At 47.5% G+C, this 24,370-nt stretch overlaps 1 protein-coding gene across 6 annotated transcripts; it reads left to right on the top strand.

Annotated features, from left to right (window-relative positions):
• The first annotated feature begins 1,493 nt into the window (after nt 1–1,493).
• LOC111081421 (bumetanide-sensitive sodium-(potassium)-chloride cotransporter) lies at nt 1,494–23,807 on the top strand. 6 transcript variants are annotated; one of them, XM_022377486.2, is made up of 19 exons: nt 1,494–1,606; nt 12,993–13,460; nt 15,630–15,812; nt 15,914–16,028; nt 17,569–17,827; nt 17,914–18,167; nt 18,261–18,375; nt 18,450–18,589; nt 18,668–18,833; nt 18,899–19,041; nt 19,117–19,226; nt 19,298–19,433; nt 19,497–20,090; nt 20,161–20,383; nt 20,594–20,650; nt 21,709–21,806; nt 21,884–22,113; nt 22,754–22,989; nt 23,049–23,807. In XM_022377486.2, exons 2-19 carry the CDS (start codon nt 13,045–13,047, stop codon nt 23,291–23,293), a joined length of 3,720 nt encoding a protein of 1,239 aa, XP_022233178.2. In that variant the 5' UTR covers nt 1,494–1,606; nt 12,993–13,044; the 3' UTR covers nt 23,294–23,807. The 6 variants fall into 6 exon arrangements, with proteins under 6 accessions (XP_022233178.2, XP_022233176.2, XP_022233174.2 ...); XM_022377484.2 differs by having other exon boundaries at nt 1,494–1,678; XM_022377482.2 differs by having other exon boundaries at nt 1,494–1,691.
• The last annotated feature ends 563 nt before the right edge of the window (nt 23,808–24,370 follow it).

The following is a 24,370-nucleotide window of genomic DNA, read 5'->3' as shown; positions in this document are numbered from 1 at the left end:
GCATCAAATAAATCATTTGCAAGCGCCATAAACTATATTTAATACACTTAAGAAATGCACTCTAAAATTACCCAAATGGATGCAGCATAAATAACAATAAAAGTAAGCCTCTACTATCAGCCTGTATAAGAGCAAGGGTACACAGAATTCGTCGCGACAAAGTTTGCTGGCTCGCCTTTTGTTTAATTTAGATTTTTGAGTCAAGTCACTGGAAATTTTTTGTGCAGCGTTCGCTTTAAATTGATTTCGTGGGAATTATTTATAGACAGCGGTGAAGCAAAAGAAAGTGCCATGCGGAAAAACTGTTTATTATTTGTTGTATCAATATTAATATTTATCGAATTTATTCATACAACAAAATCAATATTTGGGTGGGGGAGAGAGAGGGAGAACATTATTGTTTGATAAGGCATCAAGGTCTCTCCGCTAGCTACACTCTGGAGGTTGTATATCCGGAGTCAGAGTCAGCTCTTATCGTTGATAAAAAACATTGAAAATGCCAGATAGCAAGTTCCAATTTACCGAAGGTCTCCCCCCACAATTTGACTGCCAGTTATTCTCTTCTATCGGCGATCGCAACGCCAAATATTTGCATATGTAGCCTGCACCTGACTGTTCGCCGGTAGTGTGCACCAAGAACCGGTTTGGTTTCGTTGGGTGCGCTTCCAGCTGTGGACCAGCTCCTTGATTAAATTTTACCCCTCAGAGCCCTTGGCAACAACAGGAGCGACACAATGGACATATTTACACACGATTCGATGGCAGCAAACAGCCGGCTGTTATTTGCATTCGGTTGTGTTGAAAAACCCCTGTTTGTCAGTTTGAACAATTACATTTCAAAGCGAAATTTCTGCAAATGATTATCGATAAGCGATTATCCTTATACATATGTACATCCTTGCCATGCTGGATTTTCTGCAAATTCTTGAATGATTGTTTTTCGATAGCCAAAGTTCGGCCAAAGTTACAGTTGTTCTCAATTGCCTTAATTCTTGAAGAAATCTTGTTAACTGCAGCATTAAGAGCCATCTTGCTTTTGGGCTGTCACCCCTGTATATTGTTTATTTACGCTCTCTCTCTGCTAGAAACAATCCCCTCGGAAAACAAGCTGAATCGGCATATCGCAAGGGAGGGGAGGCAGAAAGAGCAAATACAATACACAGTATCAACGCACCACGGATAGGAGACACATACATACATATGTACTATGTACTACATAGTAGCCCCTATATAATACCACATTCAACTCCAACTCCAACTCCAGCGCCATGACCATCCCATCCCATCCATTCCATACCATGTGCATGAAAGTGGAATTTTTTTAGAGCACGTTTCGGCAATTTCGAATCGATCACGTCATAAGTACGTACGAGTGTATGCTATGCTTTGCCGAAGAGTCGTCGTCGTGTGTTTGTTCGCCGCGGGCGAACAACAGAGGCGAATTGGCTGATGTTTCGATCGCACAGCTAGCTCGTTTCAGTCTTTCGCCGACTCTAAAAACTGAATGTTCCCCCGATCGGAGCGACACGCCGCGCAGCGCCACGTTTGAGTTTGTTTATTTGTTGATGTTCCCGTGATTCCCGTGCAGATCGAGTGGCCAAAAGAAGTAAATATTGGGGATACTTCTCCGATCCGTTTATTTTGGTGCTGCATAATAAATAGATATTTATTTTAGCAAGAAGCCCCCATAGGCAAGTGCGTTTCGTGTACGAGTATAAGATTGTTAGGTTTGTTGTGTGCAAAAAAGAGGAAAGATTTTGTGTTCCAGCCCCACCCTTCGTTGACGTTGATCAGTCAAGCCGATCGCAGTACCGTTAGCAGCTCCGAACACATTTAATTACGTTGCAAGCGTTTACGATTGGCTGCAGTGCTACATGCATACATACATACCTACATATATTAGCGTGAAAGCGACCGAAAGCGACTGATGCGAATGTAAACGCAAAGTGCCCTTTTGTACATCCAAAAAAACCATCCAATTTGTGTGTGCGTTTCTTTGTGGAAAGTACATTTGGGGAATTCCAAGTGGGTCGGTCTGGCTTGTGTTTCATGTGCCTCGTTTCGTGCTGATAATAATTATTTGTAAGCATAGCGCTGGAGCTTCATTCCCTCTGCCCGCTGGCGAGAGCAAATGTTTGCCGATGAGTGGAGTGGAGTGTGGAGAGTGTGTGCCAAGTGAATAAGTTATTTTGGATTCGGTAAAATACAAAAAGCAAAAGAAAGTCAACAAAATTTCTGTGGAACGAATTCATAAAAAATACGACTCTTGTATCGAAGAACCCATCCATTAATTAATAGCCAGGCAGCTGGATTCTACTTTCCACTTGATTTCGGTAAGTTCATACGAGTCTCTACGTATACAGAATTTTTATTTACTTTAAAGCCAAACATGTGGGCCCTAGAACCCACTCTCCTTTGTCTATCTATCTACGTACGTATTTACGTATGTATGTACATTCGAGAAGAATGTGGTTTCCTTTTGTCTTTACGCTCTGCTGTAATTTAATAAACCATCCATTGTGCCGTGCCATCCGAACTATCAAATTATGAGAGCTCCCTGTAATAGTGCTCACTTTCGTTCAGATTTCTTAGGGTTGTATAATCATCTGTGGGGCCAAGACATCCGCATGGGTCAGCAGCGTGTTTGTTGTCATTTGTGCCTTCCTCTCCGGCCACTTTACAAATTCATGTTTAATGTTGAGTGTTGCCTCCACTGGCCCACTGCACAACAAGTGCCCCACGAGTGCACTTGAACTTGAAAGCTATTAGCGAGTTTTCCGGGTCCCTGTCTCATCAAACATGTAAAATATGAGGAAATACAACAAGTGCCGACGACAGTCTACTGCACGATGCACGTAAATATTCATGGAATTGGCAACTGTTTTTAGGGCCCAAGAGACAGGGTATGCACAGATCATTGTTTTCCTGTACTAACCGACGGACGTAATCGTTGTTATGACATTCCCCCAGAGACACACTTAAGTACATATGTATGTATGTATGCACTTTGCGGTCACTTGTCGCTCTTGGGTGTCTTCGGGTTAAATGCTCATTTGTGCTTGCACAAGACGTTTTCTCATTTTCATTTGTGTGTGCACAAATTAATCAAAATATATACACAGATAATCTAAAATAGTTATTTATATAAGTGCATTACATCCCAAGGACTTTATTGAGTTGCCATTAATTTCGCTTGAGTGGACGACTTAATTTATTAAGGGGACTATTTCGTGTCAAGAAACAATTGAAATTATGTTGTGGCTGAATTATTCTCACCTGCGTGAAGTGCAGCAAAGAAAACTCAGTGGAGGGAAAAGCAGAAAAGAGCAGCTGCCCGGAAGAAGCTTAGACAGACATTAGCCCAGCCAGCCCTTGCAACGGAATTCCCATTGCAGCTTCAGGGTTGCTACTGCTGCTGCTGCTGCTGTCCAACCCCTAACCTAGACCTACCGATCCACATTCAAAGGGGGTTGCATTTGAAGGTCGTGTCCTATATACACCGACATTTGGTAAACTCTTACACACGCGCACCGATGAATGGTCTGAGAAATTCCAGTTCGGATCGGAGCACAGCGCCTGTCAGAGCGGATAAAGGCGCGGAAACGAACACAGCCGCATGCCTCGATTAACTTGTCCATTTGCCCAGCCAGCCATTGACACAATATAACTAATGGAAATGCAGCGCTCCGATTGTCACTGCCTTTCCTGCTGACTGCCTGGTCTGTGGACTGTCTGTGCGGCGTCTGGCTCTGGCTCTGGATCTGGGTGGATGGCAGTGACGGCCAGGAGGAGGAGGATTTGCAACTCAACTGGCGCTAGCGCTCTGGCTGATCCAAGAGGCTTTTCTTGTCAGCCACAGACAATAAATGAGGGAGAAATGAGGGGGAACAAAGGCAGTAGGACATAGTACACACACACACACAACGGATAGATCACAACAGAACAGAACAGAACGGAACGGAATGGCGAAAAAATGAACTAATACTCGTAAATCATTGACCTTGCGAACCTTGACAAAGCGACTGAGTGCCTCGGAATAGCTAGTCAAGCAATGTGCATAGATGGATGGATGGCACTCACTTGGGGCGACTAGACAGTCAAGACAGTCAAGGCGAGGCAGTCAAGAGGTACGATACTCGCTGTGGAGGTGGACCACGGCGGAAATGGGTATATGAATGCTCGGAAAGTGACTGAAAATTATGCAAAGCGGCCCGCCAAGTCACGGAATCACCGAGCTGCGACCAAAGCCGCTGCTGCAGCGAATTCGAATTGCAGCGTTGACAATTTTCACCTTTTGCCTTTTGTCTTTTGCACGTTTAATCAAGATTTATGACAATTGACGGAACGGCAGCGACGTGGCAACGCCGCACCCGTAGGGCGGTGGGGTTTCGCGTGGGCGTGTGTCGAGTGTCGGATACAAAAAGTAAAACATCTTTTGCGTAAGAAATCTGCTAATCAAAGTGATGATGGGACGCACGCGTGTGCCGTGCCGGCGGTTGGCTCCCCACCTCCAAGCCATCCAGTGAAATTCCGCAAAATAATTCATAAATTGAATACGCGTTTGATTAAAATCAAAAATTAGCTCCAACAGCAGCCGCATCCACAGCCACAGCCACATCCCCAGGTCCAGCTTCCTTTCATGCTAATCAGAAGAATTTCAGATAAGAGACCGAAACCAAGACCCGCTGCTTTGATGTTTGCTGGACGGATGGTTAATGGGTTACCCATTTTCGAGTGGCCAAGACATTAAACATAAAGTCCCATTGAGACTAATGATATATATGTATGTATTTAAGTATGTATAAGTATTGGCGGAGAATCCCAACTAATGAGCCAGCAGCAGCAGCGGCCCAATTGGCCAGGTAAACCGTTTTCTCTGTTCTTGCTTTGCTTCAGCATTCAGCATGGCCCTTTTTGTTGTTGTTGTTTGTGGGCCAGAAACTTGAATTTGTACAATACCTACAGATGGTATATACTTGCTTCTGCTGCATGGATGGATGGCTACAAACGTTTCATTTCTATTTATCACATTTTGCTTTGTTCTCCGCCCAGCATAGCATAGGATCCATGTAAGAAGAAGTCTCTCTAAAACAAATTTCGTGAATCATACTGACGCCACTTTTCACAATCCGTGCAATGACCTGTGAAATTATGTGGATTATAGTACGGATACATATACATACATAAATATGTATGTACATCTGTATTCATAGGGATTCTTTCTCCCTCTCTCTCTCTCTGTGTGAGATACTCCCCCGAACAACAGACACACTTTTTTTCTGTACTCTGGCCTGTGCCTGCGGGAGCTTTAAATGTTAGACCGCAGATTTATTTTTCTTGGAATTACTTTTCGGGGGAAATTGTTCATGTGTTAACATTTAGTTTTTAAAGGTTCTGTTGTGGAAAGTTACGGAATTTTTTTACCCGACTGCCAACAATCAATATTTTGTTTCGTTCGCACTTTACGTATATGAATATTTTTGTATTTAAATGTTTGTTCGTTCCAAGTGGTGGCAGATAGCAGACCTTTAAATTTGCATAGTAAACCTGAAGTGGAGACGGGTTTGGCACCCGCCCGTAATGGATGTCAAGCTTGGGGTGTGATGGCCACAGCATCGTTGCTGATTAGAAAAGGCTTAGCGCTTGTTAATTGGCCGGCAAACTTATGTTTTTCCATCCACATCCAAATTAATTGAGGAAACGTGCCAACGTCAAGTCCGTGCGCTCGTGCCTTCATCGGCCCTTTGAATGGATGGGAATGGGAATGGGAATGGATGGGATTGAGTATGTATTCACGCAACAGTTGGCAACAGTTTTTTGGGGAGTATTAACGTGGCTTATTTCCCATCAAACTTTTTTACATAATTGTCGGTATCGGTATCTGCATTCACTGCAATGCCCAATGAGTTCCACGCAGCACTTGAATTGCATACAATTTAACTGAGACTCTTCAGTTGTAATTTTTAATAGGAAAGAATTTTTTTGATAAGCCCCTTAGAAGCCCCCAGTGCTTTCCCACGGGTATATCAGTATCGTGTGTGGGTGTGTGTGTGTGCTGTAGTATATTTATAAATATGTGTACAATACTAAACTGTTGAACAATGGGAGCAGGGAGCTGCTAAAATAATAGTGCTGGTTCTGAAAAAAACTGCTGCAATGGTTCTCGGTTTTTTACATTAAGTTATATAAATATTTCTTGTGTGTATAATCACACATCTAACGGGTTTTTCGTTTTATAAAAATACGCGTATTTATGTATTCATTTATTTCCGATTAAAAACGACCTAAGCCTTCAGCCCGAGTTGAGAGTCCGTTATGGAAAATGCTCTTAATGGAAACTTTCCCTCTACTTACGCAAAAATCCTTTGAGTGCAGCATAACTTGCTTTCAGCTTAGCAATTAGACCCGTTAATGGCCAAAACCATCCAAATCAGTGTCTAGAAAATGGTTCGGGACAGAGTACACAGAGTAAGCTGGGCGTTCCGTTCGTTCCGTTTACAGCGCCCTTTCAGGTAATTAAATCTTTGCCAAAAATCAGAGCTTAAGTACCCCTCTGCCCCATCCATAGATTCGAGTAGAACAACGTACGTACGTATGAACGTGCTTATATACCGAATATGCGGCCACAAAATGCAACTGCAACTGCAGTTTTGCTTGCTTTGGCAGTGGTGCTTCCAATGCTAAACGTCTGCATTCTAGTCATGTGAGGGGCATTAGCTGACGACTGGGGACACGACGTGTGGCACCAGCACCTCACCCGCTAGAAGGTAGACACAATCGCACATGACCGATATCCATTTTTATCGCACACTTAGGCGGTCATTAAGCTGCGGCTAAGGCGACAATATTCATTTGAGACGCCGCTCAAGTTTACGACTCTGTCTCTGTCTCTGACTCGGACTCGGACTCTGGGCAGGTGCATGCTTTAATAATATGTAAGCCCGGCCGAGAACAAACTGAGCAATCAGCACGACTCTTGGGCTCTGCCTCTGCCGTTGAAATGTATTTTTGCTGGGTCAGCAAATAGTCAGAGAGAGAGCGAAGCGAATCAAGTGACGAATACTCATCGATTGCCGTCAACAATTCCACGAATTTCGGCTTAGTTACTTTGGTTATTAAAACTGAAATTCGTATAAGTTTTCTGGTTGGCATTGCCTTTTTTATTTGCTTTTGGTACACTCGTTCCACATACTGGGAATTCCTTGTTAAAATTGTTTTCGTTTACCGAGCGCACTTTCGTTTCCTGCGAATCGAATAATCTTCCTACAGGGCCTTCGATTTGATTCGATTCCTTCCATTCGATAGCCCGTCCATGCGGTACTCTTCCATACATACATACAGATGTACATACAGATGTACATAAGTCTCTCCAGCAATACATTTTTATGAACCTTTTTGATTCTGGCAGTCTTGTGCTGCTTCTGCCTGGTGTGTGATTTTTCGTGTGTTTTTGGATGCCTTTGCACTTAATTTATGTTGCCACAAATGAGGCAAAATAAGTGAAGTGTTTTTTTTTGTTTGGGTGCGCTTTGGAGTCCACGGAGAGCTAAAGTCAGCTGGGGTACTTACACAGCGGCATGATATTTCCATTTCCGAGTCGTAAATACTTGCCGCCGTCTCGCACTTTACGACTTTAAATCATAAAAAAAGTCACCATGCCGCTTGTCCCCCCCCTTAACAGAGCGGCCGAGCTTGTGGGCCCACTTCTGGGCTTCTTCTGCTTGCGGCATAAAAACCCACGAAATATTATTTATGGCGCTTTTCATTTGAAATTTATAACCGAAAAACCATATGAAATAAATAACCAAATGTGCCGCACAAAAGGCAACTGGTGCTGGGCCACTGATCCCTTTGGTACTGGCAAATACTACTGGCCATTAGGGATGGCTTAAAAGTTGTTGTTAACGTATTGCAATTTGGGAATTTCTGTGACTTCACTTACAGGTTTCGAGAGCAGTGCAAAATATGCTCTAGAAATCAGTGAGTGGAACAGCTCTGTCGTGCGGTGCAAAGGGGTTCCTTTCCTTAACTGGTGTGTGACTGGTTGTCGTGTGGGAGCTGTGTATATTCGTCTGATCACGAACCCCAACTCTCTTTGAGTGCAGACTCATGGTGGCGTTGCCTGACCCAGTTTAAAGCAGACACCAGACACCAGACTCCAGAGAATTATTCACACATTGACAATTGCCTCAGCATGGGCGTCAAGGAAATCTACTTTAGAATAATTGCATTTTAGTCTGTCTATTAGATTTGTCTATTAAATCCCCCAAAATATGTGCCCCCACTTATTCTTATTGCCATATTTCCAGGGCAGAATACTGGCTTTTCTTCCTTTCCTGCAAACGTGCAAAATGCAGACTTTTCCTATTCCAACTACACATTTTTGTGTGTTTTTCTGGGCAGCTTACTGCTTGTACACTTAAATGAATAGTCATTTGGATTTCAAACAGACTCGTATTTATGGTAGCAGCTCTATTAAAGCGTACTTGTGCTTGAGTTGCCTCATGGAACACCTCATTTCGATTCAATCTCAATCGAGACATCACCAAAACTGCTGCCCCTGTTGCACTTGCTTGCTGTTTATGGCGGCTAACAGCGGCTCTCGCTTTAAATTGGGTCAAGTCTGAACGCCGCACTGGTTGAATGCGAGAACATAAAATAAAATTAGATTGGCTTTTGTTTAACAAATTCTCTGTGAGTGTAAAAGGCATACCTAATTCGTGGCAAAGGATACAACATGCAGATGGAAAGTCAGGAAAATATATTTCCTGGCACTGACAGCTGACATAGCTGATATATTCATTAGCTCTCCTCTTTTCGATGGAAATATTAATTCAAATTGCACAAAGTGTAAATATAATAATTGGGCTGATGGGCAGAAATGATTGCCAATTAAATTGCCTGGCATTGATATTTATGCACAAGTGCAAGCTAGAATTTCCAATTATTGTGCTACTAATATTTGGTTTTCGAAATTAGATTTGTTACATTTATATGTATAGGCATCGCCAAATACAAGAACAACTGACATGCGGATAGGGGACCCGTCTTTGTTTGCTAGTGCAGGCCACAACAAATATGTGTGTTCCATGGTCGGAGTACTGCGAATATGTCACGTTGCTCAAACAACGTCGAATTCGATCGTTTTATCCCCATTTGAAAGTGGCAATGAAGTCGCGCACTCTACGAGTAGTGCAATGCCTTTAAAAGGAATGTGGGGAAATATGCTGCCCCGAGTGGTGTGACTGGAGACCCGACTATGATGCTGAGACCCCGAACCTGCTACCCACTGGCAAGAAGACATTAAAGTGTTAATGTTCCTTTTAAAATGAGAAATGTTAAATCATTGCTCTGGTCTCTGACAAATGGCTGTCAGTTGGGCTTAGGCGGCACGCAGCTCCTTAATCGCTTAAGTAGTTGATGCTCGGAGTCAAATCCTCTGACAGAAGACATCTGGCAACCCTTTGGAGCCGACGCGAAATGTGGGCTAAAAGAATTAGCCGGGTAGCCAAATGGACAAACATTCTGTTTTATTACTAAACAGTTTGCCTTATTCGGCACACAGCCACTACACATCCACCACACAGCCACCCCACAGCCCCCTATAGCCCCATAGCCACTTTGCATTTTTCCCCCATTTCCCGACTTTCTTTTTTTGTAGATTTCCTGCTTGTCGGCTAGTTGCCACTAGTGTGTTTTTGGGCATTCCAGTGGGCGGACAGTAATGTAATACAATGCGGATCAGCACGCTTGACTTGCTCAACTTTTGCTTCTGTGTGTTTCTGACACTTTGCTGCCTCCGTATCTGCCTGCTCTTCCCCTGCTCTTCGGTATCGTCCTGCTCCCATCCCGGGTCTTTGCCTTGTTAATCCGCTTTGATGCGTATCCTGGCCGTATATACCATGTTTTTCCTTTAGTAGTTGTTGGTGTGTGTGTGCCCGGCTACGTCTCGACGGCAGGCAGGCAGGCAGGCAGGCAGGCCGGCTACCCAGATGACCTCCTGTCATCTGCCGATGAACGGCCGGATACGGCCGCAGACACACTACTGGCATCAGTCAGTCAGTCAGCAGGATGTGGGGGCGAAAAAAAGTTTTGTTTTTGCTCCGTATACCGTCTACGATACGTGGATAAAAACGATTTATATCAATATCAGGCAATATGTCCTGCAGTGGCCCAGGACATCACCAAATGCCACGTATGTACATACATTGCGTGACATGCTGATGTGCTTGATGTCTGGTCATTAGGTTTAGGTCCATGTCCTGTCCACGTCCATGTCCTGTCCACGTCCATGTCACGTCCCCGTCCCCGTCTTGTACGCGCTCTCTGCACTAGCCCTTAAGCTGGCGATATGTTCCGATATGTTTTATAGCTGCGGCGCTTTTTTTGCTCAGCATCTTGTAATTGAGGTCGTGCAATAAAATTTCTAGGCACTTTTGTTTTGATGACCTCTGTTGACTTTTCGACTGGTGCGAACGAATTGCCTCTGCCCCCAGATATGGCTACTTTTTAGTACAAGCTTTGCCATATCTTTTAGTATTGATGTAATGCGGATATACTCGTGTTTGCCAAGAAATAAAAAGGCTTCAAAGGCTTAAAGATGGGAATATTTTCATCAACGCAAACTCAGCTGAGGGAAGAACATTCTGATGCTCCTCGTTCCTCCTGTGACATTCACTTGAATGCAGTGCACTTTGAGGCTGCCGAAGCAAACCGTTTTAATATGTCTTGAAGGGTTTCTCGGAGTCTCAGCTGAATAGCATCGATCAGCACTGGGCTGAGCTGGGCTGGGCTTGGAGGGGGGAATTGGCGCCAGTGCCATTAAAGCGCACATTTAATTCCGGCCGGATAGTATAAAGCGTAGAACAAGTTGTAAAAAAACGCATTTTATTGAAGCAATTGAAACGCGAATGGGCGTTGAATTGAGCAATGAAAAGAGTACCCGGGAAAACCCATTCGCCAGTGAATAGGCAATGGGAGCAGCAGGACAGGGAGGGCAGGGCAGGGCAGGGCCCGCAGCCAAGACGGAATCACAGTCCTCCCGCAATCGAAATTGGCGGAGCAATTGCCCCATTGGAGCCTGCAGCCTGTAGCCTGTAGCCTGTAGCCGTTAAGCGGATGCGGCAGTGTCAACAATTATTGAGATACGTTTTTTACAGTTGGGGCCCCCGTAGCAATTTTGTGACTCAAAGCGAAGATGGAACTCGCTCGGAATGGGTTGTTAAACGGCTGCTTTTGATGTTGGCAATGGGAATTTCATGGCCCAATTAATAAGAACAGAACAGGGCTCATAAATCAGCAAAGCGACGCTGAAACTTGGCCCAGCACAGAAGTGGGCGGACTATCTGCCACGGGCCAGCATCTGATGGCTTCGAAACTTTTGACTCTGGCTTCGCCCCTTATCAGGTCATGGCCTGCAGTAGTCTGCTGGGGGTCAACAGGTGACACTTTGTATTTGTCGCTGATAATCTCGGCAGAAGTCTGCTGCACCTGTCCAGGACGAGAGCCTGTCCAGGGCGAGTATCGTGCGACTGCGGGGCTCTCGACTGCTGGCTCCCATCGGGCTCTCGACTGGGTTCATTGAATTAAAGTCTTAATTGCCACAATAAATTCGTGCAAATTCTGATCCCCAGCTGAACAAAGTTCCCACAAGTTCTGTAAAAATTTCTGTCGTAATTGGCGTAATTGCCATGCCCCACGTTTCGCTCTTTCACTCTTTCCGCGCCCCTTGCCGCTGCTGGACTCTTCCATTATGCTGCTGCTGTTGGGCGTTTTGTTATGCTAATTGTTGGCATTGTTGCCTTTCACACTTGGCGCCTTAAACTTGACCCATAAATCGCTGTAGTCCATCCGTTCCACGGCCCGCCCGTGACAAATGACCTCCGACGACTGTCATCGGATCCGCCAGCTGATGCTGATGCGACGACTCCTTTGGGCCGTGGAATTAGCTCTTTGGTTCCTGCGGCTGTGAACTTCCACAAAAAAGCAACCGTCACACACACACACACATTTGTCATCCATCGCACCTGGCATGCGGTTGCCAGGGGAACTCTAATCATGATTAATTTGCATCAATTGCCCCAGCAGCTATTTTTAGTCGAGCGGCAGTCAGAGCCAGCCAGCGGCTGCACCTCGCCGCCTTAATCGTTTCATGGAGCGCTTTTTCACTCTGCCGCAAAAGAACAATTAAGTCAAGAACATTTCTGTCAAGTGAAAGCTCTGGGCCAGAGCGTGAAGAATGTCTGGCAATCGTTCAGCTTGAAAAGAATAATCACAGAACACATTGCGGTGGATACAAATGCACATGACAATTGCCTCACTTATGTCAAGAATAAATTCTATCTATAAATAAATTGTGGCTTCTATAAGTTTTACGAGTGAAGCAGGAACCCCAAAAGAAGCCGTCACAGGCACCCACCTCGACGTGGAATTCGATTGCTTCGAGCAGCTATCTAAAAATAGTTAAAGGGTTATAAGAGGCTCAGCAACTCATCCAAACAGACAAATGTGAGACACAAACGAAGGGAAGGGATGCAAAAATGTTTATGGAATACACAGGTTTTTGTGTTCGTTTTTTTTCTTGTACAAAACAGTAAAAAGTTTTCTCTCGAGTGTGCTCAGGAAAAAAGGGGCCCATGAGGGCCCAAAGGTATTGTAAAACTATGTTTAATTTTATATGAATGAGCGGTTGGGCCCACACGCACAAACAAAAACAAATGCCCACTCCCCACCCCTTCGTTTTGTGACCCGTCCCACTTACTTATTCAGCAAATTCTCTGAGCCTGGCTGGCTTGGAAACAGGAATAGGAATTTTGGATGAGATTTTTATTTCTGTTTAATTTATGTGAATCTTTTCTCGCTTCTTTCTCTTTGCAGATTTCGAGTAGCTTTAAGCTTGAGAGCGTCGCGGAGAGAGCGGGAGAGAGAGAGAGAGAGTTCTGTTTCACTTTATTCGCCAGTAACGGAAGTTCTGATTTTTCTTTGCCCCACAGACCGACGAAAAGGACACACAAGACGGCTTATATACACAATTAGCCACAGTGAATGGGTCCAGAGCCGGATACGACGATTGAATACGAAGAGCTCCAACCGACCGACCAGCACACACGGAAACCGCAGCAGTCCTGCCCGCACAGAGAAGAAAACACTCCCCTAGGCGAGGACACAGACCCACAACCAGACCCGCGCCCCACAAACAAACACACGACACACGCCATGTCGGACACAACCTCTTTTGAGCTGGGATCGGCCTCCGACCGACCCCCGAATAGGTTCCAAGTAAATCCGGTGAACGGCAATAGTCGCAAGGCACAGGCCCCAACGGGGCCAGACGCTACCGGGGACAGCGAGGGACCCCACGAAGTCTACCGCCGGCTGACAAACATCGATGGGGAACTGCTCGAGGACGACGCCTTCGATGCGACCCAAATGCTGAACAAACACCAGCCTAGGCAACAGAGGTAAGTGCGGGGCGGGGGGCTACAGGGTTGGATTCTAGATCTCGGGTGCGGTTTTTGGGGACACGACCTTTTGCCCAGTGTGCGTCCATTGTGGGAAAGAATGGAAATTTGCTTGAGTTTTTCCATTTTTATTTTCATTTTCATTTTCTGGTAATTGTTTAGTGTTCCATCAAACGAGGTTTGCTTTTGTCGCCTCCTGTGTTTTGTCCGCGCTTAATTATGGCGTTAACATTCCGCACTCGTTCACGGAAGCAGCCCCGGAAGGGGAAGATGTCCGGAATGCTGGGGCAAAGCAAATCCTTCAGAAGTTATCGCCAGCAATAGCATACCTTTTGGGGGCAAAGCATTCAAATGAATCATCGCTCGCAAGGCGCTCTTTCCCCTGCTATTCCATCTGCAGAGGAATGAGTAGATTTTTGAGTATTCAGATCGTAACTGGCCATTGCCAAGACCTCCGAATCTCTTCCTTGTGGGAGCATCTCGGTCTTTTAATCATTCACGCCACATTTGCTGCAACAGTAATTTGTAGGCCCTGTTGCCCATCACTCAAAATTGATTAAATTTTGTGGAATTCTGTCGAACTTAATGCCTGGGAGTGGCCAGCAACCGTGAACAGCAACGCCTTGGCGCATCTATCAAGTTACCCGAGAGTTGGACGAACTCTGGCACCCCAACAGGACAAGAAGTCGGGCAGGTTCAACACTCTCCTCTCGCTTGTCGACGAGGGCCAAAGAACCAAAGAACCAAAGAAGCAAAGGAACAAAGTAGCCCGTTGCAGCGCAGCGCCGATTGAGGCAATGCCACGACGAATCACAGACTTTTTCTAATAACAATCATTTACGCCTGTGCTCCCATCGGCAGGCAGGCAGGCAGGAGGCAGGCAGGAGGCAGGCAGGAGGCAGGCAATTTGCATACACATCATGGACTTATGTGTCGTTGTAGTAGTTGAGTATTGTAGGGGGCAGGGGCAGGGGCAGGGTCCTATGTATATAAAATGTTAATTTTAATGTTTGGCCCCGTGACGTCACCTGTCGGTGTGGAATGTGTCTTGGAGAGTCGCGGGTCGAGAGTCTATGTTAATGAGGCTTATGATAATACTTATTATAGCCCCGTTTATTGCCTACTTGGAGGCACTCGTCACGAAATGCGTTCCGCGGAGATGAGCGCGCTTCTCCCACTGCAGGCTGGCTGGTCGCGTGGGCAACCCGATCTCCACCCTCCACCTCAGTCCTTCCTCCTTCCTTCTGTGTTCAAGGTTTCCTTCTACGTGTACACGTAGAAGTGCCTTTAAGTCGGATTAAATTGGCAGCCATCGCGGCAGGGGGGTCGATGATTAATTTAATGCTAAGCTCACTGAAGGATGCGCTCGAATTTTAAACAAGTGATTTGTGTTTCCCGATGGATAATTAATTTCTGATGTGTATCCATTGATAGTGTATCCATCATAGAGCAGCCTGGGAGAAGTCGAAGAGTCAGACAGGCACACATGAGCAGGCAGGCAGAACCATAAACTGTTTCACTGACAAACCAACAAACCAACGCCCAACACATATCATACAAATATCTTGGGGCCATTGAGCAGAGCCAATGGCCGATGGGATACACTTGTGTGCACAGAGCCAGCACTCGAGCACAGGATGCTTGTCACTTGGCTCTGGCTCTGGCTTCATTTTACGTGTAGGCAGTAGGCACACAAGCAGAATTTATAAAGAGTTCTGTGAAAAATGGGCTGCCTGCTATTGACGCTTCTAATCAGTGGGGTGCCGTGCCAGACACTGACAATCGGAGAGCCATGCAGTCGGCCAAAGAATACCCAGAGCCAAGAGCAGGGGGTGGGGTGCTGTCTGGGTGCGTGAGTGTCCCTGTGCGTCCCTGTGCCCCGGGGTCAGCTGCAGCACATTTTTGGCACAATGAGCAGCAATCAAAAACTGCAACTTTCAACAGGCTCTTGGGGGAGGGAGGGCGAGAACAGAACAGAATTGGATTCAATTGAATTGAAATGAGCTATTTGATTTTGGTTTTAAATTGGGAAGCCTTTCAGTCGATTGGCTTTTGCTGAGACTTTACACAGTTTAAGGAAATATCAGCGCACTTTAAGCTGGATCCATGGCAGCCTTTTAGTGCTTACAAAGGGCACTTGCTAAAACTCTTCATTGTTTTAATTGGCAGGCAATCCATCAAGAGCAGCTTTCGCGACAAGGATAAGCCGTCCCGCTTCAGGGATCTGCAGACGACGACACGCTTCCAAGTGGACCCCCGGAGCGGCGATTCGGACGAGTCCAACGATTCGCAGGAGGAGCGCGAGCTGCTGGACAGCGAAATCTACGACACGAAATATGGTAAAAGTTTTCGGTCAGTTTTCCATTGCCACTTGCCACTGACGACCGTCGTGGCGGGCTCCCCCCCTCTGCTGGTCGCCTTTCCAATCCCCAAACTCCGCTGCATACCCACAGGCACTTCACGCGCGAGGCCCTGCCCCGTCTGGACAACTACCGGAACATGATGTCCATCCAGGCGGCCTACCGTCCCACCCTCGACGAACTGCACAACGCAACGCTGACGGGCAAGGTGAGTGCTCTCTCTTTTTAGGGTGGATGAGGTGCTCCCTTGGGTCGGCTGGGCTCCATTCCGCGCATTCGATTTAAATGAATATTAACGCCGCAGCTATAAACCCCGCCCTGTGGGCCCCCAAGAGCCACAAATTACAATTTTGCAGGCGCCATAAAATAACAATACGCATGCTTTACGAGTCGCAAATTTAAATTTATATTTATACGCCCCCGACCCCGCCAATCCTGCGCAAATTCAATACTACCGGACCCGAACTCGGCTCCGGATCCGGCCCTCTTCCAATCGATGCTGTCCATGTCCGCTTGTATGCGTGTGTGGGCATGCGGTGGCGCCTCCGTGGCATCCGTGCTCGGAGCGTGTCGTACAAGTACCGCAAAAGCCAGAACAGAGCCCGCAGGGTCGTTAGCACCCCTCGAAGAAATCCCAGGGGATTCGCTTGTCCGTTGCAGCAATTGCGGCGCGCAGCAGAGCCAACAAAAACGAATGCAGTGGACCAGACGCGTGTCCTAACTGAATTTTGTGGCGGCAGCTGAAGACGATGCTCCCGTCGTCGTCTCATGGTGCCTCCTTCCTTCTCAGACGACAGGGAAAGGCCGCTGACTTTTCAGCTGACTTTCGTGAGTCACTTGAGTGAGTTTTCAGGGCAGGTTGGGGGAATGCAATGACACCAATTGGCTCTAATTGATTTCCACACTTCGCCCCAATGATTGCTGACAATTGAAGGCGTAACGGCGTAGAGGCTAAACGACTGGCAATGCAATGACTGACTACTACTCGTATACTCGTATAAATTAAATTGTTTTTGGGGCTGATTCGGTCGTTCGATTGGGCAATTAATGCGTTGCACAACAGAAACATCTCCCTGCAGCTCCCTGCAGCTCCATGTAGCTCCATGTAGCTGCGGCAACACCCTCTCAACTAATTAAGTATAGTTAATGAAAGAATATACCCAATAACAGTCCAGCTTTAAAAACAATAAGCAATTGAGACGGGTTGTCGGGTTGCGTTCAAAGCCAAAGGTTTGAAAGTTCAATTGGTTTAACTGATGCGGCGGGGCTGGTCTCGGTGGCGTATGATTAATTTATTAAGAGTTTCATCATCGGGCTGCGCTCGGGTGCGCTGCCAGGTCAGATTCCTGGCTATTGAAATCATCTGCAGCCACGACGATGGCTACTGATACTGCGGTTATCGCAGAGTTTGCTCAAAGGAATGCAAATCCGCTTCAAATTGCGAGAATCTCTCCATCGCTTACCCAAATATTTATCTGCATGGGCGAGGAAAATATTTACCCATCCCCCTCTGGCAGGCAGGCATGTTGTCGGAGCATGCAGATAATCATTTATCAACACTAGACAGCTTTATTGAAATTTGCAAACGGTCGAGCAGCCGAGCAGCCGAGCAACCGAGCAACCGAGCCCAAACCCTCTCCTACCACGACCCACCATTGCTGTACCTGCCTCACGCCCCCCACATGGCGCACACCCACACACACACACACACACATTACATTTCCATTTCCATCCATACCCATCCGCAGAACACTCACAGCTTGACGCGGAATCAGGATCCCGAGTCGGGCGCCATGAATGGCATCTTGAAATTCGGATGGATCAAAGGAGTGCTCATACGCTGCCTCCTGAACATCTGGGGCGTGATGCTCTTCCTGCGCCTCAGCTGGGTGGTGGGACAGGCGGGCATCATTGAGGGCTTCGTATTAATTTTGACAACGACCGCTGTCACGACCATCACGGCCTTGTCGATGTCGGCGATAAGCACTAATGGCGTCATCAAAGGAGGTAAGTCCCATCTGCCATCTGCCATTGCCATCTCGGGGCTATTATAAATGGTCTTAATGCACTCCACCTCCCCCTTCCTTGGCTAGGTGGCACCTATTACATGATATCCCGATCCCTGGGCCCGGAGTTTGGCGGCTCTATTGGCCTAATTTTCTCGCTGGCAAACGCCGTGGCCTGTGCCATGTACGTGGTTGGCTTCTGCGAGTCAATGTTGGATTTGATGAGGGACCTCGGCTGGAAAATCATCGACGCCGACGTGCAGGATATGCGCATCATCGGCTGCGTCACCATACTGCTGCTCCTGATCATCGTCGTCGTCGGCATGGAGTGGGAGGCCAAGGTTTGTATGATTGATTTATAGCCAAATGAGCTCAAACGATCGCCCGTTGAACCCTCTCCACTTCACACTTCACACTTAACACTTGTCATCCAGGCACAAATCGGACTCTTGATCATCCTGCTGGTGGCCATCGCCGACTTTGTCATCGGCAGCTTCATTGGTCCCAAGAGCGTGCAGGACCTGGCCAAGGGCTTTATCGGCTACAATGGTGAGTCCCTTACTATTAAGTATGTGTATGATGACCTTGGAGGTCTAACGGAATGCGGCTCCCCACTGCCACAGGCACCACCTTCAGCACCAACCTGTTTGCGGACTATCGCGAGCATAAGGGGGTGGAGCATGACTTCTTCTCGGTCTTTGCCATCTTCTTTCCCGCCGCAACTGGAATACTGGCGGGCGCCAACATATCGGGTGACCTGAAGGTACGTCCCCTCCCACTCCTAGCACCTTTTGGTCAGCCACACACTGCACCTCCCACCTTGCATCTCATCTCCTTCCAGGACCCTCAAAAATCCATTCCAAAGGGCACAATCCTCGCGATCGTCATCACCACCGCCACCTACCTGATTATGGTCCTGCAGTGCGGTGGTGCAGTGGTCCGTGAAGCCACCGGAAATATTACCGATGCGATCAATGGCTCCTTTGCGTTCCTCGACTGTGCGGATGGTAGATGCAACACATTGGACTTAAATGGGAGCCTTCAGTTTTCAGCTAATCCTTTGCCCTTACAGGTGGCTGCCATTTCGGACTGCATCACTCGTTCCAGGTGATTGAGCTGGTGTCCGGCTTCGGGCCGCTCATCTATGCAGGCTGCTTTGCTGCCACACTGTCCTCGGCCCTCGCCAGCCTGGTCTCGGCCCCGAAGGTGTTTCAGGTAAGGCAGAGCAACGCCACGCGCGCTTTTAGGGCAGTTCTGACTTTTCTGACTGACTGCTATTGTACTTTGCAGGCACTCTGCAAGGATGAGCTCTACCCGAAGATCGTGTGGTTCGCCAAGGGCTTCGGCAAAAATAATGAGCCCGTGCGGGGCTACGTGCTGACTTTTGTCATTGCCTCAGCGTAAGTGCAGCATGCATCTAGAATCTAGATGGTCCCAGCCCAGTCTTCTCACTCTTTCTGTTCCCTTGCAGCTTCATTTTGATTGGAGAGCTGAATCTGATTGCTCCGCTCATCTCGAACTTCTTCCTGGCCGCCTACATGCTGATCAACTTCAGCACCTTCCACGCCAGTCTGGCCAAGCCAGTGGGCTGGCGTCCAACCTTCAAGGTACTCCCACCACTCGCCCGTCTTTCGTTTCATATGATTACAGTCCCCCATTGTTTTGAGCAGTATTACAACATGTGGCTGAGTCTGCTGGGCGCCATACTGTGTGTGGCCGTCATGTTCCTCATCTCGTGGGCCACCGCACTTATCACATTTTCCGTGGTGCTGGCTTTGTACTTAATCGTGGCCTACCGGAAGCCGGACGTCAACTGGGGCTCCACCACGCAGGCGCAGACCTACAAGAACGCCCTGATGTCGGTGCAGCAGCTGAACAACGTGGAGGAGCACGTGAAGAACTACCGACCGCAGATCCTGGTGCTCTCCGGACTGCCCAACACGAGGCCGGTGCTGGTCGATCTCGCCTACATGCTGACCAAGAACCTCTCGCTGCTCGTCTGCGGCCATGTGCTGCGCGGCTCCAGCTCCCAGAAGTATCGCACCTACCTGCAGGAGCGGGCCGCCAACTGGTTCCGCAAGCATCGCGTCAAGGGCTTCTACGCCCTCGTGGATGGGGAGGACTTCGAAGCGGGGACGCGCGCCCTCATGCAGGCCACCGGCATTGGCAAGCTGAAGCCCAACATCCTGCTGCTGGGCTACAAGACCGACTGGCAGACGTGCGAGCACAAGGAGCTCGACCAATACTTCAATGTGATGCACAAGGTGGGTTTTCGTTTCCGATTCCGTTTCCGTTTCGGGTTAGCCAATGAATGACGTTTCCTTTCCCCCACAGGCCCTGGACATGTACCTCTCTGTAGCCATTCTTCGTGTGCCCCAGGGTCTGGACTGTTCACAGCTGCTGGGCTCGCAGGATGGCTGGAAGACCGTGTCAGAAGTGCCGCGTACGTTGCAGCCCAACGAGAGCTCTGGGGACCTGCAGGCAGTCGACAGCAGCGCCGGGAATGGCCTGGGCGGCAGCATTGACTCCCTGAGTCGCAATGTGTCGGTGTCACAAGGTGAGAAATGATACGAATCAGCTGCTCGTTGCAGGAGGAGTCTGCAGTATCCCATGAATAATGAACAATGCTGTCTTCGATTATATCTTGCATGTGTACTCCCCACACAAAAACCCGCACCTGCCTAACCCACACCTTCAATATGCCACATGCAATTTGCACCTGCTATCAACAACGTCCACTTTTGCACCACAATTGTAATCCCCACAGAGGACGGCGGTCGCCCTGCCCTGCTCCATGCCGAGAACAGCCTGAAGATAGTCAAATGTAAGTAGCATGTCCCAGTGGAGGGTTAATCAAAGTCACAAAACTCTCCTCCTCCTCCTCCCCACACACAAAAATCTGTTAATCGGTGCACTTCGTAACCGTACACCTGTGCGTATACGTGCGTATCGTGTTCGGCTGTCCGTTGGGATTTTGCAGTGCGTTTTAGGCAGAGTCTGCGTAGAATGCGCTCCTGGCCAGGTGCAGGTGAAGTTGTGTTTAAGCTAAGATTTACGTGTCCTAAAGTGCTTGAATGGAATGTGAAGTTGTTGTAGGCTGAGTAGGTAAATATACGAATACGAATGATGCCACCCCTGCCACACACTCGACGCTCTCCACCCACCCAGAAACCCAAACACCGTGCATGCGCCTTGCCCTTTGTTTTCTTGCCCTTTTGCCTGTTCTGCTCTGCATGACGCCTCGATGCTTGAAACCTTTGGTTGTCCCAATTAAGCCATAAACTTTCCAACAAATTAACGACACTCAGCATCGAAACTAATCCCAAGCTGCCACGGGACCCACACGAGGTGCTAATGGCCACGGGCCCTGCTCTTCGTAGGCCTTCCGAACCCATCGATGGCTCCACAGCTGTGCATGGCCAACCTTTTCGACAAAATCTGATGCCACAAAATTAATGCAATGTTCGTAAATTTAAATTTCAAATTTTAAAATGTCCAGCAGGGATGTCCGGGTGTGCGGCTGCCAGAAGCATGTGGAGGGGCCACAGGAAGGGGACTGCAAATCCCGCCGGCTCATACTCCCCTACATGGCCGTGGCACGTGCCGCTTTGCAAAACAAATAAAGTTGATTTCAATATGCACACTGTCTGCTCTGTCTGCCCTGTCGATAAAGCAGGGAAAGTGGATATTGAAAAGCGGCAACAGAGCTGCTCCTATCTTGCCTCTTGTCGTCTGTGCATGTCCCGAATGAAAAGAAATGAAATTAAATTTTGTTGCGCTGTATCCAGCGTATCCTTTTGCCTTGCCGTTCTTGCCTAGACTCTAAGCGTTCTTCGTGTCTGTAGCACATTACTGATGCACCCCCTTTCGCCACCCAAACAGCCTCCAGCACCAGCGACCTCTCGTTTATAGCCAGCAATCAGGCTAAGGATGTGTCCGGCTCCCCAGATCCGCTCGAGGCCAAGGCGGCCAATGTGGTGGTAAGTAAAATCGGAAAACGCATTATGCTAATTATTAACGGCGTGCCACTTGCCACTGTCACACTTGCACCCAACAGCCGAGCACCCTGCGGAAGTCCAAGCTGAAGCACGACGATCCAGCCTCTCTTTACAGGGGCCCTGGTGGCGTGGAGCTGCCCAAGGAGATCCTCACCGACCTCACCCAGTTCACGAGAAAGCGCAGCCATGCCGTCATCGATGTCTGGTGGCTGTACGACGACGGCGGCCTCACGCTCCTGCTGCCCTACATCATCAGCACGCGACACACCTGGCAATCATGCAAATTGAGGTAAGCACTGGCAGGACCGACCACCGGGCTTACGCGCAACTCCCCGTCATTTCTGTTTGCTTTTTTTGCCAGTAATTTTATCCATTTGCTTGTAAGCAAAACATGTGTCTGCGGGTTCCGGCAGTTATCTCTTTTCCTCTGGGAACGCAAATGAATTCCCTGCACTGCTCAGAGTTCTTTTTTTGCAGCGGCCACAAATGTTGCTGATTGTGCCAAAGCCAGGGACATCGTCAGCTTCCTGTTCCTTTCCTTAATTTAAAGTGCAACTACTCGTAGCTTTGGCGCAGTTCAAGTTCCAGTTCAAGGCGCCCCAATGCGCTTATGAACAGAAACAGAATTACAGCACCCAAATCCTCACATATTCAATGCAAAATTTGACTAAAACTCGTTAAGTGTGGAAAATAAATCCCTGGACACTTTGAGGAGGGGCAAATATGGGGGGTATAAATTAATTAAAAAGCAGCGGCAAGCCCGCTTTCCGTTGCCAAGGAACTCACATTTCATGATGCATGCATCAAAGGGTTTGTTTTGGGTTATGCAAGAATGCGGTTCATGTGGATGTGCCTGGTGCAAAGTTCACTTTCACTTCTAAATGGAAATTTTAATTACTGAAACTTCACATTAATGTGCACCCCCACAGGGTGTACGCGCTGGCAAACAAAAACTCGGAGCTGGAGTTCGAGCAACGTTCCATGGCCAGTCTGCTGTCCAAGTTTCGCATTGACTACTCTGACCTGACGCTGATACCGGACATAACCAAGAAGCCCCTGGAATCCTCCACGCAGTTCTTCAATGAGTTAATTAAGGACTTTGTGGTGAGCGAGAAGGAGACAGAGAACGGCAACAGCAGCAGGGCGACCCTCAACGAGGACGAGAGTGAGTCACAGCCACAGTGTAAAATTCTGCCTGCAGTTATAATCAATCCCTGTTCACAGCCCTCATAAGTGACGATGATCTGCTGGCCGTTCAGGACAAGACCAATCGATATCTTCGTCTACGCGAGTACCTGCGGGAGCAGTCGACAAAGTCGGACCTGGTGGTCATGACGCTGCCCATGCCCCGAAAGAACATTGTCTCCGCCCCCCTCTACATGGCCTGGCTGGAGAGTCTCAGTCGCGACATGCCCCCATTTCTGTTTGTGCGCGGCAACCAGACGAGCGTGCTGACGTTCTACTCGTAGACCAGAACCAACCAGCGTTAACGGATTCTATTGTATTTTACTTACACTTACAAACACTCACACTCACACTCACTTTTATTGTTAGCCAATACGAGTATTTTATCCTTAGCTGTACCACCTATGTACATACATTTAGGATCGGAGCGGAGTGGAGCGGAGTGGAGTGGAGTGGAGGTGGTCCTCCCCTCCTTCTCCTTGGAGCGCACAGACGACACTCACTGCACCCGCGGACGGACACGGTAATCGCCTTACAGCCCCAAACCCGATATAGATATACTTTAAAGCGTCTGTGCGCAGTCCGTGTTGCCTTTCCACTTCCACAGAAATGATTGTCCCTGCAATCGAGTTTAAATTGTTTTTAAATACAGTGCAAGTAATTTTTAAAGTCACTTTTTTTGTTCAACATAAGCTCTGATTATTCTGCTCTGAATAACTGCGGTTTTCGCTCCATTAACTTTGAGCTGTTTTTTTTTTGTGTGGCGATAAGAATTAATTAACTTTCAACAATAACAAATTTTTTAATAGTCTTCAGGTTGGATAGTGGGCAGAATCGATACCAGGTGCAATTAAATTTCAATCTTGTATCCAAATGAAGTCCAATGAAGAGAGGAGAAGCAATAAGGGGAAGCTTCGACCACAATCTAAAAGACATATTTGCACTTATACTTAAGTGCCATCCAAATGGCTATTATTAAGCAGGTTAAAATGGAAATTTCATTTATTTTTCATTGCTGTTAAAGCTCAGGCCAGCCTAATAGGAATCAGTGAGCGGAACTGCGTTTGGAAGTGCTCTTTGGTGCCGGCCTTCCTTATTTCTTGAACATTTTCTGACCAGTAAACTCCCAGGGTCCGCGCTTTGACAAACTGTAATAAAAGCATTATTTTTGCATAAATTAACGCAGTAAAAACAGAAAACAGACAGATGGCCATGGCACAGAAATATAAACAAATTTAAATTCAAAATTCTTCTTCTTGGAATTGACCAAAGGAAAAACATTAAAAAAAATCTGTTGCAAATTTCATGATGCCGCTTGAAAGGGTCAGCGCCGAGACTGGTTTGCCCTTCGGACCAGTCGG

Source organism: Drosophila obscura, unplaced genomic scaffold (assembly GCF_018151105.1).
Source record: "Drosophila obscura isolate BZ-5 IFL unplaced genomic scaffold, ASM1815110v1 contig_170, whole genome shotgun sequence".
Taxonomy (NCBI): Eukaryota; Metazoa; Arthropoda; class Insecta; order Diptera; family Drosophilidae; genus Drosophila; species Drosophila obscura.
Note: the sequence above shows the minus strand (reverse complement) of the source record. Positions and strands in the feature narration are given on the sequence as shown.

Bases quoted from the DNA above. Each gene is read 5' to 3' on its own strand.
- LOC111081421 (XM_022377486.2), top strand. From the start codon at position 13,045: ATGGGTCCAGAGCCGGATACGACGATTGAATACGAAGAGCTCCAACCG. The intron at 21,807-21,883 runs GTAAGTAAAATC...TGCACCCAACAG, and splicing joins CCAAGGCGGCCAATGTGGTG to CCGAGCACCCTGCGGAAGTC. The intron at 22,114-22,753 runs GTAAGCACTGGC...GCACCCCCACAG, and splicing joins TGGCAATCATGCAAATTGAG to GGTGTACGCGCTGGCAAACA.